We start from the raw sequence: 15623 nt of genomic DNA, 5'->3' as shown, positions 1-15623 counted from the left end.
AGAATAGGGTAGAATGGAAACAGACATGGTACAAAGAACCTGCCTCAGGGCAGATAACTATATGATGATTTTAAATTCATTTAAGAAAAACAGGATGAAAACAAACAGATATGTCTGTTTCAGCAACTGTCAATTTTTATTATTTTTTTGTATGCTATCTTAAAATATTTGCTTTGCTGTTATTTCATATTTTGTCATTTTTATATATTAAAATGCTATTTAATAAATTCTGTTGTTTATAATAAGTATGTTGTGACACTGCTCTAGTCAACATTTTGTTATCGTATATAATTAAATTGAAGTTTACTAAAAATTTTAAATAATTTTTGGCTTTTTACCCCTTTGCTATTGTATATAATGTAGTTGTATTTATGACAATAAGGCTCTTCATGGAATTTTCTAGCAGCTATATAGATTCTTCTGCTTAATTTGATTGAAATATGTATATATAAAACTAAATACATTTCAATAAATAAACAACACAACTACTTAAAAACACTTCATTCATAACTTTAGGCTTTTTCAAACATGACACAAAAAGTTCATTTGTTTGACATTCACCTACCACTCAAACACATAGGTATATGATTTGTGTTTTGTGTCTGGTCATCAATAACCAGTACATTACACTACTAGACACATATAAATAATTATTTTACATTTATATGGATTAATTTTTATAAAAATAAAAAAATGTGTGTAGTTCCTTTCTAAAATTTATAGATCCTTTTTAAGAGATTTTTAATAAATATTAGCATAATAAAAGTAAAGTAATAAACGAACTTTATAATTTCGAATCTTGAGTTAATCTTTCTTTAAAAAACAAGAAAAACAAGTCTTTTATATTAATTTACTTCAATGACAGATTACGGATAAATTCATATATGAGTTTTGTATACAGCAAATATACCTGTGTATTTATTTCACGAGTACTTATTCATGAATAAACTAAAGTATATTCCCGCATGAGATATAGTATTATTTCTTGAGGCGCCTTCAAAGTCAGATTGAGTTTTCAAGTTATAAAAATGAGCTTTCAGATAATTCTTTTGGCACTTATAAATATGAATTATATAGATCGATATTTTTCAGTAAAATGAAATTTTACTTATTCATGCGTTTAAATTAATGAATATGGAACCTTTGAAAAAAATCTATTTCTATCAAATCAGATATAAGAAATCTGAAGCTTGTGCGTGGAATATGGAAATGGAATTTTGTAGCGTATGAAAAATGCCATGTCTAACCGGGATTCGAACCAGGGACCTCCGGATGAAAGGTCGAGACGCTTCCATTCCGCCAAGGAGATCGGCAAATAATTTCTTAAAAACAATTATAATCATTTAAAAAATTTTTCTACTTATTGTTTTTATAACAAGTAACCGACATTATTTTAGCGTACAAGAAAGGATTTTATTCTTTCTCGTACTACCTATTCTCGTAATTTGGTCGGTAATTTTTAATAAATTACCGACCAAATTTTTAAGATCTTTTTACCATTTTATTCAAAATGATATAATTATTATTTTTATAGAACTAATATTTTCTATCCATGAATTTTTAAATTGTATTAATTAAAGAATAATAAAAAAGCCTGCATTTTGAACGCTTTCAAATAATTTTAATTAACTCCTTTTGAATATTTAGTTTCATACTTATTTAATATTTGTACAAAGTATCTTCACATATCTAATTTAGAATTATTTCATGTATTTATTATTTTTTAATTATAAATACAGACTAGCCAATTTAATTTTTTTATGTTATAGTTAATTCTATAATTTGTGACGCTGCTTTGATCAAATTTATATGATGGTTTCCTTTTTTATGTTTTGTTTTTAATAATAAAAGTTGATTTTTGTTTGTTTTCATAGACATTATTACATAATTTTTTTCAGAATTAAATTCTCTAAAAGTTTGGATAATAAAATTTACGCATTTATTCGTCATTAACAAAGTTATACTTCAAGCCTAAAAAAAATGTTTTTCGTCTGCGAATTTTTCTGTTTTACGTTGGATATTATGAAAAGTACGGAAGATGTAACTCTGGAATCTGTTTTATTCGATTTTTTAGGTCAAAAAACATAAGAAACTAAGTCTACCCCTTAAATAACGCGTTAAAAATTTCAGTATGACCTCATTTCACCGGGGGAACTGAAATCCTTGTGAAATTTTTCGCTAGCCGTAAGTTCATTTGTATGAACTTTTTTCTTTATTTCAAGCTCTAGAATAAGTTCCTAAATTATTCTCTCTCCTCCTGAATCACTTTGTATAATATATTATTAAGCATCGATTAGAATAAAACATTTATTAATTTATCAACGGTTAAAAAAGGCGATTGTCTGTGAACAGCTTATTAAATCGATTGAAAGAATTTACTGTTAGCTTAAACAAATTAAGAATTATCTGTATTTTATATATTTAAAAATTGTAGTTGACTGATTATTATTACTTTTTAACAATATAAAATCAGAAACTTAAATCTGGATAATACTCTGTTTATTTGAACGTCCAAGTGAAAAATAAGCTATTAAAATTCATTTTAAATAAAAACCCCTATTACCTGCAGAAAACAAACCGTAATAAAATACTGTAGTTAGGTATTTTTTTAATAATAATCTTGTTCAATATAATACGATCGAACAAACGTTCTTTATCTCATATTCTATAAATTTATATATCCTTTGTACGTATAACTTCGGTCGGGGAGTATTAAGATGAAACGATATCGGAAGGGAGGATGAACCTAGCAACAGTTGCTAAGGCCATGACGTCACTGGTCGATCTCTAACTACCCCTTCTATTTAAAACCTAGTGGGTGAATCTGAGAGAGCTTTTCATATGTAATCATTTGTTTATCATCTTTTCTAGGAGCGTATTCTTACTACAAGTATTATTTTGTTTTTTTTTTTAAATTATGGTGCTAAGTATTTTTATGTTAATTTGTGTAAATAATTGCAAAAAATTTTAAAAGGTTTGTATAATCTAACAGAACATTTCAAACAATGATTGTATTATATATAGAAAGAAAAATGCATATACAGACAGAATTTTTTAAAAAATAATTACAATTATAATTATAGAAAATAAAAGCTATCATTTTATAACAAAAGTAATGTTTTATGTACAAAATAAATATTAAAATTATTATTCTGACACTATAATAAGCAGATGTACAGATGTAATTATCACAGGTCTTTAATTTAAAATAATATAAACATTAATAAGATATAAATTTATTAATAGTGTTAAATAAGTACAAATGATATTTTTTTCAAAATTTGAAGATAATAAAAATATATATATCCTCTAATGAGTTGGAAACATTGATACAGCAAACTGTTTTCTAACAGAAAAAAATATAGATTATCTGTTCCAGTCTTTCTTATTACTTTAAACATGTAAAGCATTTGAGATACTGTTTGCTTTCTCTGAGAGTAATAGTGTTCATTATACAACCCCCTAGTCCTTGTAATGAACATCAGTTACATTTCAGTGGTTTTTACATGATGATATAAATCAGAATAATTGGTTCATGAAGACAGCAATGAGAAACCACTTCACTCCTAACTTCCTTTAAATTGCCTTGCATTATGAGACAGTTGCAATAAATGAAGATGGCTGTGCCATTTTCTGGAATGACTTCTGCTTCATGTGAAATACCTATAACTGGTTACAGGTGCTAACATGTATACAAGCATGTATCTTAATATTTGAATTTCTATCTTTCTGTATATGTTGTGTCATAATTGTAATGATTGTAAGCAACCTGAAAGTGTCGCAAGTCACTCCAAAAACTGACAGTTATTTTTATAAATAACAATGTTTCCATAACAGGAGGAGTGAAGTAGTTTCTTTTTACCTTTTTTTTTTTTGTTGAGGCAAATATACAGTAGTATCTAGAAGTTTTATGTAATTATATGATATTGTACTGGTGTATTAAACAAATAGAATTAAGCATAATATTATACTTCAATTTAATCTCTACTTGTTATAAGATTTCTTATTTACAATACATTCTCAACTCATATTGTTAATTTTATTACAACATTTAATATTTGTATGGTAAGTCCACCAAAATACAGATGATATTTAGTGCTAAAAGTAATAGCAATTTGTTCATAACAGGGATTGCCTGTATTGTGAGCAGCATTATTATTACAGAAAGCCATTCTGACCGATGTCTCATGTACTTCAGGTGTTTTAGACACAATACTGCTGAAAGAAAGACCAAGACATAATTTAAAGCGCTATGTTAATATACATTTTTCTGTTGTAAAACAATTTGTCATATACACTGTTCTAACACAGGGGATGAATACTACCTTTATTTACTAAATAAAACGTTTTTTTATAATCTACAAGAATTCTGTTACTCATTCATTTGATAGGGTTTTTATTGTATTTTCACAATATCTAAACATTTAAAATAATAAAATAAGTTTGAATATATGATGGAAGAATAGTTTTAAAAGAGTTGTTTAATTTCAATGTTTTAAAAATAGTTAAATTTTATATTTTAAGATTGCTAAATTAATGGCGCTATGTAAATACAATAAACCTACTATGAAGATGGTAAATAATCGTAATGCTTAATGCAGTCTTAGTGGTTCATATTTTTAATACGTTTATGCATGAAAATAGCTTTATTTTTTCATATTATAGCATCTATGTCTTTCATCTGGATAACTCCAAATTTGAATTGATCAAATTTTTCACACGGTGAAGAAATTTCATTCATATTCCCACGGGTAAAGTGAAAGTTTACATTGTGAATTAATAATTTAAAACATAAATTATAATAATAAATAAGTAAATTTTTAATACATTTTTGTATTAATCAAGTTTAATTTTTATTTATATACAATATACAGAAACACTGAGAAGTACATAGGTTTGTAGTACTAGAGGATTTTTCAATACTTTTTGTGCTAGAAATTCAAAAGTTTTTTGATAATTCTCAAAAAAACAGTTTTTTCCAGTTTTAGCATTTCAAGGACATTTCTTCTTCTGTTTTACTTAATTTTTGTATACTATGACCTTTCATTTTACATGAATTTTGGTGGAGCACCTGGACTGTACTTTTGCACTTTCTGATGCCTCAACACAGTATTTTAATGAGGTATCTATCCTCAAGATTTTAATTTTTGTTTCTTTTTATTTCTATTTTCAAGTTAAAACTGTTTTACTGCACACTTTTTATTTTGTTTTTTACATTTACAATGTTTCTGTTGTCATTTTTAATAAATTACCAAACCATTTGGAAAATTTTCCTAACAATTTATTTAAAATGCAATTAAAAGATTTTCCTCTAATTAATTTTTTAATAATTTTTATTTTCCTCTATTGATTAATTTTTAAACAATACTAATTAAAAAGAAGTGTTTTATCTGCATCTCATTCAACATGCACATAGATATGTGCTAAAAAATAATTTTCAATAGTGGCTTCTGAATTGTGAATTATTTGTTGTAATTTCAATTTTTAATCATTTACCTTAACATTATTTCATGTATTTACATTTAAATAATTAATATGCACTTCAATCACATTTATTTTTTGTCTTATAATTTGTTTATATATTTGTGTTGTACATAATGACCTTCATCTGAAAACAATATCTTAAAGTGGGCTAGATTTACCATTGAACCTTCTCAGATGATGAACTATCTTTTAAAAGAAGGGCAGCTTTTAAAATTTATCTTCAAATTGTTGACCTGAAAGATATGGTAAAGAATAAACTGAAAAAAAATCTCATAGCTTGCACTACTAGGAGATGAAAAAATACCTTATGCTTTCTAAGTATATCTTTAAAAATTATCCAATTCTGTACAAGATAGTTTAACTTCTGACTGTAAAATAAAAATCAAAAAAATCATTGTTCCTCAGATAAATTTAATTTATAATAGAGCTATTGTATTTTGATTTTTACAGCGAAAATATTAAAAGCAGCTAAAAAGTATTAACTTTCCATGTTTCAATTTTCCTTTGGGAAGCCAGTTCCTCAACTTTTTATATCATATAGAAAAAAGGCTGTTTTAAAAATAAATTTTCTGTTCTTTCTTACTGTTCAGTTTTTAATTAAACAAGTGTCTTTTTCTTTTGAGGAATAAAAAGAAAATTTTTTTTATGAGAGACTCAAAATCTGACAACTAAAAAATCCTAATGACATTACTGTATTTCAAGTAAGGCTTAAATACTAGTACTAAATAAATGAATAAATTAAAAAATTTTAATTATTAAATCTCTCACATTCTACTGAAATAGTCGCGATTAACTTGGTTACTTTTGAGATATTTATAGTCTTAATCCATTCATAATGATGAGACAGTATCAAGGGTGTCCAATATTGAAGGAATTTAGGACAAACATTTTTTGTAAGATTAGGTTGTCACTGCAGGAGTTAATTAATTAAATCACTTGAATGAACAAGATTGGATCTAACAGGCAAACGATTCTGGGAGAAAAATACTACGTTTAAAAAGTACAATTTAGCTGATTATTTTACAAGTATTATAAAAAATGTAAAGTATTAATGAAAAAGAAATTCATTGTTGTAGAGGTATGTACCTAAACAAGGATAAATTTTTTTTTATTAATTTGAAGTGTTATTGGCTGCCTATTTGGATATTAGCCAGTCCATTCTCAAGCATATAACATGTAATTAGTTGTGCAAAAGCAAGTTGTAAATAATGATGTTAAGTCTCACTGATCTACTGGAATTCATTTATTGAACATGACTTTAATTGTATACCCTTTATCCTTACTGTCATATGCTTTTATTTTCCAGGAAGTTAATTCACAAGAAGATCCAATGATTGTGAAATTATAATTTCGTTAAGTGGTAGTTTATGATCTCGTCCAGGATTTTCATCTATTCTTCTTGAAAGAAAGTAACTAATTTATTTTAAAATTTTGATAAAACTTCACTGAAATATCTAATATTGATAAATATGTTATTTATACAGAAAAAAATTTTTTTCAGGAAAAATAAATATGAGAAAAAACTCACTGGAAATTCCATTGCTGATAGTGTTAGCATCTTTAAACAGTAAGTATCTCACATACTCTTATTTATAATAGACAAGGTTTAATTCTGAAAAATTATAAGTTTTTGTATAATTTTTATTGAATTAACAGAATTGTAGATAGTCTTGAGAGTTCATGGAATGCCTAACATTGAACTACATTTTAGTTAGCAAGAGCAATTTTGTTTTGCAAACATAAAAATAAAAATGGTGTTTTGAGAGTTTCTGAAAAATGTATTAAGTGATAAAGCTAAGTAACAAATGGGTAATATAGTAAAGTAAATGTGTTTATATTAATCTGACAGTACTAGTGATGTATCTCGAAACAAACTGACCTATAAATTTTTTTTTGTATGTGATGTCTTTCAATGTTATCTTATCATCTGTAATTTAATTAATTATTTATTATATAACATTAATGTTATTTTCAGAAACACGATGTGTCAATATTGCATAAAATTTGATTCATTGTTTTTTGTTAATTTAGACTTTTTATTAACATAATATTTTTAAATTGTTCTTTTACTTGTAACACGTGTTGTTATTATAATGAAATAATAAGTTAAATTTTTTATTTACCAATCCAGCTAAACTTAAAAAAACAACACTACAGTATGGTATATAGATACATTTATAATATTACATCTCTCTGGCACAATGTAATCTAGTGCTAGTGATACTTCTCTATTTGGATAACTTTTCTTCTTTGAAATATAAATATGACAAAAAATTTTATTTTATGTATATCTCTTGGTACATAACCTAAATTTACTCTTATGCATTTCATTATATTTTTTTTATAATTCATTGTTATTCATCAAGTTATTGTAAAGCTGTTTTTATAATTTATTGTCCATATTCTGCTGTTGTTTGGAGTTGAGGATGTATTGATTTGTTTTTTATCGTTGTAACTATTGATTGAATTTTTTGTAAAATCTAATTTTTTATTTACGTTATTATTAAAAAAAAAATAATTATTTCCTTTTATATTTTATTGTTTATGATGTAATATTTTTAATTTATGAATACGAGTATATATGATGGTGAAATTTGGTAATTATTGTAATGTTGGTAGTCAACACTGATTTTCAACTACAGCATGAGATAAATGTGTAATTCAGAAGGCTAAACACATTTACATAAACTGTAAGTCTATCCATCCAGTAATGAAAGTGTTAAATATATACTGTTATGTTATGTTACTTCTAAAAGTGGATATAGTTGTTTTAAATGTACTCTATATTGTTTAGCAGACTATGTCCAATAAAAAATCTGTCATTATTATTTATGATATTCTTGTTGACATCAAATAATATAATTCTCTTGATATTTTGATATCATGATTTCAATTTATCCTTTTTAAATTTATGTAAGTATGAACTAGAATTCAGTAAGATTAAATATTTTAATCTCATTTTCAAGGTGCAGCTGGTATCAATTGTTATACATGTTCATCACATAATGGAAGTAACCCAAATTGTGAAGATCCTTTTAATCCTGCTATGTCAACATACAAAGAAAAATGCATGGTTCCAAAAGCAGGTCATATCGGACTTTTCCCAGCGAATTTTTGTATCAAAATAGATGGGAAAAATGGTAAGCTCATCTCATTAAAAAATTTTAATTAATTTACTTGTAGTTGAAATATTTAAAATATTATATTAAATACAATATTTCATTTCTATAAAATTCAATCAGCTTTTCAAAGATAATAAACTTTAGTTCACATGATAATTAATTTTTCAGCTAGAATTGGAAGATTGTTGTTTAACTGGACAATTTAATCTGCTTGTAGATTTTTACAAACAGAAACTTATTGTAAATTCACTTGAGCATACAAACAAATATAATAACCTCTTTCATCTTATAACATACAAAATCATTATTTCATAATCTCAATGAAGGAATGAGATAATAAAGTAAAAATCAAATAAAGTTTGTATAACTTACACTTTTGTAAGCTGAGATTCTTACAAGATAAACATCTTTGAATGCTTATAAAAAATGCGTTTAGTCTAACTCAAAGATATTTTTGAGTTGAAGCCAATTCTGTAGTGACTGGGAAAATTGTTCTGTACATCATCAATGGGTAATGAACTGTCAGATCATTTTTTGGAATAAACCAATTTTAAAACATAATAATGATAATATTTATAAATACTTTATATGAAAGAAATTTTTGTTCAAATTACTTTTCACACTAGTATTCCTATTGAAATAGAATATTTACATTCATAGCTAAACTAATGTCAGATTAATGTACAACTTGAAAGAAAAATTTAAAGTTAAAGACTTTTTTCCATTAAGGTACTCTGTGTTTTAAATTATTTTTTTCTATAAAGTTACAACTAATTCTCAGTGAAAATCAAGTAGAAAATGTAATAAAAAAATTTGACAAGTGCTGGGGTTAGCTGCCAATTTAGCAATGTTGGGACGTTTTGGATATCTGTATGAAATAATAGTTGTACTTTTTGTAAAAGGAAATTATTAGTGAATGCCACTTATCTAATTTGGTGAGGGGGCTAGGCAAGTTAATATTTTTGTTCATCTAATTCCTTCCATGTATATTTCTATTATCATTTATTAATCTGATGCAATTTTTTATGATTTGCATAAGCAAATATAATGTAATTTGATTAGATATCAATATTGATAAATTTCTCATCTAAACCCTTGCTAATATGAAGGTATAATACAAGATCTAACATTTTGTTTAAATTTTAATATTCATGACAGCATGTTTTAAAAATTGAAAAATATTTGTTTAAAATGTGAGTGCTGTGTCCTTTTTAAAAAGTTCAAAAACCTTTTGTAATGTTCATTTTACCTTAAAACTAAAAAAAACTTACCTTAAACTATTTATTTTTTCATAAACAGTAAACATTTTTTTCTATTTAAAAAGATGATGGTTTTTGTTATAGCTTTCCTTGTTTAAAAAGTGCACAATAGTAAATTTTAGAAAAATGTTTAGTAATATTTTTAATATTACTTATTGCATTCAAAGCAATTGGATGTTATATGATAAAAATATAACAACAATTTTGAAGAAGAGTCATTTAAGTAGTTAGGAAAAATTTGAAGTAAAATGTAAAATCCTTACAAACCTTAAATGCTACTAGTTGAGTTATTTTATAACTTCTCTTTGTTAACTCTGTGGGCCCTACCAGTTGGAGCAAGGAGTGGGATGAATACTATTTAGATTTATCGTTTCACAGTTTATCAGTTGAATTTATAAACTGTAAAATTATCATTAATCAGATCACAATAATTACAATATTTACTGTAATTACTATAAATAATTACTTTTTATTTTTATTGTTTTGCATTACATTTTTCAAATTTTGAGATATTTGAGGAGATTTATTGAATCAACCCAAATCAGAGGTCTTTGTCCTATGTTTGTGGAAGAAGTATACTTATAGGTTTTTAAATCCTTGAATTTCTTGGTCATTAATTGGGGGTTCCAAAACAGAATGATGGCCAAAAGACAAAACCAAGAAACTAATAACACTAAAGTATTATACACAGTAGGCTTTCGATAATCCGACTCATATCTGGCAGTCCTGGTGTCGGATTACCGGAATTTTTGGATTACTGAAATTACCCTAATTTCATTGGAATAACCAATAGAAAAGTTATGTTCTTTCACATGCATTTATTAATTTCAATAACTGATGTAATTTGATTAAGAAAATAACCATAATACAACTATATACTTTAACAGAAAAGTACGGGTCAATAGTGTTTTTTTGCTTTAATGAGCAGTTTAAGATTATTTTCTCGCAAATGTTTTAATGTTAAAATATCGGCACCTGCCATTTTCTTTTCTTCAGTTCACTTGATACACAAATTAAACGTACTCAAAGCAATTTCGACCTATGGTACTAATCGTTGGCGAAGGTGTCACGTTTTCGCTGTCATCATCGTCTTCGTTCTGATCCAACACATCTTCAATTATCTCCCGGTCAGTCATCAATTGATAATTTTTCATCTTCAATTCCGGTCAACCATTCATTTATGTCGTTTTGTGTCAGTCTTTCTGACTCGTCCTGACTGCACAGTTGGGCTAGTGACTCCCTAATGTCGTTTATTGCAGCATTAGGATTGAAATCACTACTTTTGGATGACGTCGGAATTTGTTAATTTTCCACTGGTTTTTTGCGTTTTTCGTATAAATGTAATAGAGGATGGTTGGGCAAAAGTTTCTTTAGGAGCACACTATATTTTCGTGGGAATCTTTTCCCGTGCTTGTGTGAGATCAAACACTTCTTTCTTGTCTTTAGGATTTATTTCTTTTAAACATTTTAAAATAGGCGTATTTTCTGAATTACTCATTACACTATACAATAGACGCTTTTTTAATTTATTTTAACCATCTGGATTACATTTTGTACTATCGGCTGAACGATAGCCGTAACATTTGGCAAAAGAATAAGACACGGTTAAACTTATCTTTACTTTCTAAGTCTTCTTTTTCTGGTAACTTTGTTTAAGGAAATTTTTTTACTGACGACATAAACTGCTCATCAAACCATTCAAAAAATACTTCCCTTGTCCTCCACGCTAAGCTTTGATTTTTGTATTTTACAGAAAGTCTTACGTTTTTAAAAGCCCTAGGATTTTTGGACTTGCTTATAATAAAGCAATTCAAGTTTATGGATACCACTCGCGTTTGAACAAGCCATAAACGTAGTTCTGTTTTTCGATATTTTGCGACCTGGAGCGTTCTTTTCAGCACAATGGACGATTGTTTATTCGGTAGCAGTCTCCAAAATAACCCACTCTCATCGGCATTATAAACCTGGCCAGGAACAAAATCCAACTCTTGGACTGTCTATAAATGCTTCTTTATGTGGCTCGACGGCAGTAAAATCACAAGAAAGTTTCTCAGCTGTAATGATTAGTAAACGGATTCCATAGCGCTTTTTGAATTTATCGAACCACCCATCACTTGCGCGAAAATCTTCCTTCTTCATAATTTTTTTTTATAGAAAAGCTTAGCTTTTTCCTTGATGATTTCACCAGAAAGAGGAGTGTGTTTGGAACGTTCCTAGACAAACCCAGCATTAAGTGCATGATGCTTCATTAACGGGAACGTGCCAGATTTTAATGCTTTCCGATCACTTTTACTACTGACATTACCTTTTACAAACTTTCGTCTCTTTTATAAACTCCCTGGTTCGAATCCTTGTCAGGCATGGCATTTTTCATACTCTACAAAAATTCCATTTTCATATCCTACGCACAATCTTCAAACTTATGTGGTGATATCATCAAGCAAAAAAAACTTTTCTATTTTTACCAGATTTTTTTTTCAAGTCATAAATCCTTGCACATCCAATTCCGTACAGTGAAGCTATGTCATCAATTTTTTGCCTTTTTTAAAATTCTATTAAGAATTTCTGCTTTTGAAATAAACTTAGCGTGATGTGCTTACGTTTTTGTGGTTTCCACAACTTCAAAACTAGAAACAGCGAAGCTCGGATATTGTTTAAGATACGAAAAACTGGATACGTTAAGATACGGAAAACACTAGATCATCGGCATTAGATCATGCGATACTGAGACGTGTGGTAAGATACTGTAAGAAGTTTAATTCCGTCTGTAGACCCCGGTGGTACTGTACTGAAGCAATACCTGAACGGTAATTCCCGGAGGCTAAACAGGAAAAGAAAAAAAAAGTCGCCAGCCGGCGGTGCCACCCGTTCAACTACAGATGTAGCTAATAACGTTGTCAGCGACGATCAGAAGTACTGTACGGTAATTTATAAAAGTATTCCACGAACCACGGCCTTCTACTCATTTAAAAAAATCATATTCAGCACTCGAGCCGTGGTATCTTTGTCTGTTTTATTAGTTGTGTTGGCGTGCATAACAGTCGCAAGTGTAAAAAAAAAAAAAATTGTGGCATTACATGAATTGTCTCGTACGTAGTTATTAGATGAAAAGTGTCAGATTACTAGAGAAGAGAACTAAAGAATGCCGGATATAATCGAGAGATAACTGTAACCTACCTAGCAATGAACTGCACCTTACAAATGTTTTATTTTTAGTTCTTAATATCTTACTACAAAATATATGTTGCTGATGACATCCATGCTTCAGTCACTATCTGGATGTTTAATTTCTGTAGTTTGTGACAAATTAAAACTTTCTAGTATATGATTAAACCATCACGAAATCTTTTACATTAATTGAATAATAATGTAAATAGCTACGTTTATTTAAGAAATCTTTTTTAGAAATTTTTTCAGAATTAATATATTAAAAGGTGAAATTCTTGAGGAGTTGATATTTATTCACACTTCCTTAAAAAAGTCTGGAAATGTGCTAGTAGATGGACAGGTCTACATAATGACCTGATTTTGTATTTTGTTACTGAAAAGATGCCCTGTAAAGATGCCAATTTTTGGAGAATATTGTACCTGCTGTTGCAGAGATTACGAGAAAAATTGAATTGTTTACTAATGTATAATTAACTATTTCTTAGATTTCTATTACAACATTTTGGTAAAATGTGTTTAGTAAATAATTGCTTAATTATGTAATGAAAAAAAAGGAACTTGGCAAAATGATCACCTTCTTTTTGTGGTTTGACTGAATTATATCTTGGGTAATGAAATAGTGTCTTCCATTTTCTTTTGTCTATGTATCATTGTTTTTCAAATACTCTACCATCATTTGAACTTTCCAATATATTCCAAAATATTATTATACCATAGCCTTTTTAACCCACCTCATAACTTTTCAGTTATCTTAGCTTCAACATTTTTCCAGCAACTCTTTTGTTATCCATCCTTTTAACATGGCCATACTATCTCAGCCTTTTTTTCTTAACTTCCCTAAACTATTCATCTCTACATTCTTCATTGCTTCATTTTAATACGATTCAACTTTTGGTTACCAATCTCATGAACCTGTAAAATTTTACTTCTATGTCTGGATCTTATAATCTCTTTTTTATGCTTCACTAACATTATAGCTTAATAGTACAATAGTGGTATAAAACAACTCTTACACAGCAACTAATATTTTCATTTTGTGGAGAGGTTATATTTTTTACAGAGTGCTTCCACTAAACACTTATTTTACTCATCTCTACAAAGGTGTCCACAAATGACTCCTTGTAATATTGATGTAGATATCTGTAAAGTAGATGAAAGACATAACTATGACTCAAAATGACTTCTAAGTTTTTCACTAACTATTTCTGGCTAACATTGAACTTAACAGTTGCCCTTTCTTTGCAGAAACCATGTTGTTCACCCACCAATTACCCTTCCATATTAACCTAATCTTCCCTTCTAACACTTTCTCAAACTTTTCATCGAACATATGAAATATCGACAATCTTTACAATTTCTTATCTCCTTTTTTGATAATTGGAATTATTTTTGCTTCCCCAGTTTTTTGGACATTTCCTTCATTTTCATAGTTTTTTCCAGCTAAATGATAATTTTAAATTTAAGTAATATATTTTTTCAATTTACAAGTAAGAAAAAACTGAATATATGAAATTTACGAATCAATTAAATAATTTATCTTTATTACAGTAAAAACAATGGAGGTAACTGTTATAAGAGCTTGTGTCATGAAATCAATGGACTCACAGTGCGGAGGTTTTAAATATGAAGATGTCATGATGAAAGGTTGCATACAATCATGTGACTATGATGGTTGCAACAGTGCTGTGAATCAATTTTCATCATTTGGTATAATACCATTTTTAGAATTTTTTGTTATTATATTTGGATTATATATGTTAGAATTTCTTTACACATAATCTCAGAAATCAAATACATGTAACATATTCATAAACTTTATAATATTTTTAACGTTAAAACAGTAATTAAATTTGAATGAATTTTTAACAGCTAAAATTATTGGTGTGTGTGTGTGTGTAAAAGACCAATTACATTTGTTATGAAGAATTTGTATATTTAAAATATTTTTTAATTCCTTAAACAATTCTGATGTCATTTTAAGGCTGTGGCTTTTGTAAAAAAAAAGGTTTAATGACTATTCCACGATTCTCTGTTGAAAATAAAGCAGTTTCTATAGGAATACTGCTTTATTTACTCTGTGTACAGGTACATGTATGTGTTGTTGTAACAGTAGCCACCAGCTGTCTGTTAAAAAGATCTTGTTTGTTATATGCCCATTGTTCTGCTCAATGTTAATAGGATAGTGAGCAACATTTTTTGATCTTTCTTTTTATTTTAAGCACATAAACAAATGTTTCAAAACAGCTTTAACTTACTATCTTAATTAAAAATAAAAATATGTTATGAGAAAGATCTTATTTAATTGATCATTTATTTTTTCATTGTCTTCATCTACTCATTTTTGTATTATTTAGTTTTATTGTAGTGTAAACTATTCTTGGAACTGTTTAGGTTTTATGATCTAGTAGTGTGAAAAGTAAAGGAAATGAGTAGCTTTTCGAGTCAACATATGTATAGAAAAAGATTAAAAAATAAAAATTTCTAATATTTACTACTCATTGAAGTAAACTAACTGCAGTAAGCAAACCAAAATGGCTTAATGGAAGAGGGAAAATAAATAAATGGTGTTTTTTCAATAAATATTTGATAT

At 27.5% G+C, this 15623-nt stretch overlaps 1 protein-coding gene across 2 annotated transcripts; it reads left to right on the top strand.

The window, feature by feature from the left end:
• The first annotated feature begins 6796 nt into the window (after positions 1-6796).
• LOC142323675 (uncharacterized) lies at positions 6797-15451 on the top strand. Of its 2 annotated transcripts, XM_075363755.1 has the most exons (4): positions 6797-6893; positions 6986-7051; positions 8451-8624; positions 14582-15451. In XM_075363755.1, exons 2-4 carry the CDS (start codon positions 6997-6999, stop codon positions 14809-14811), a joined length of 459 nt encoding a protein of 152 aa, XP_075219870.1. In that variant the 5' UTR covers positions 6797-6893; positions 6986-6996; the 3' UTR covers positions 14812-15451. The 2 variants fall into 2 exon arrangements, with proteins under 2 accessions (XP_075219870.1, XP_075219871.1); XM_075363756.1 differs by lacking the exons at positions 6797-6893; positions 6986-7051 and adding an exon at positions 7680-7781.
• Positions 15452-15623: the final 172 nt, after the last annotated feature.

This window comes from Lycorma delicatula, chromosome 4 (genome assembly GCF_047948215.1).
Source record: "Lycorma delicatula isolate Av1 chromosome 4, ASM4794821v1, whole genome shotgun sequence".
NCBI lineage: Eukaryota > Metazoa > Arthropoda > Insecta > Hemiptera > Fulgoridae > Lycorma > Lycorma delicatula.
Note: the sequence above shows the minus strand (reverse complement) of the source record. Positions and strands in the feature narration are given on the sequence as shown.

What these genes read in the sequence shown, in the direction of transcription:
- LOC142323675 (XM_075363755.1), top strand. Translation starts at nt 6,997, where the DNA reads ATGAGAAAAAACTCACTGGAAATTCCATTGCTGATAGTGTTAGCATCT. An exon ending in AGTGTTAGCATCTTTAAACA is followed by an intron (nt 7,052 to 8,450) that starts GTAAGTATCTCA and finishes CTCATTTTCAAG; the next exon opens with GTGCAGCTGGTATCAATTGT. An exon ending in CAAAATAGATGGGAAAAATG is followed by an intron (nt 8,625 to 14,581) that starts GTAAGCTCATCT and finishes TCTTTATTACAG; the next exon opens with TAAAAACAATGGAGGTAACT.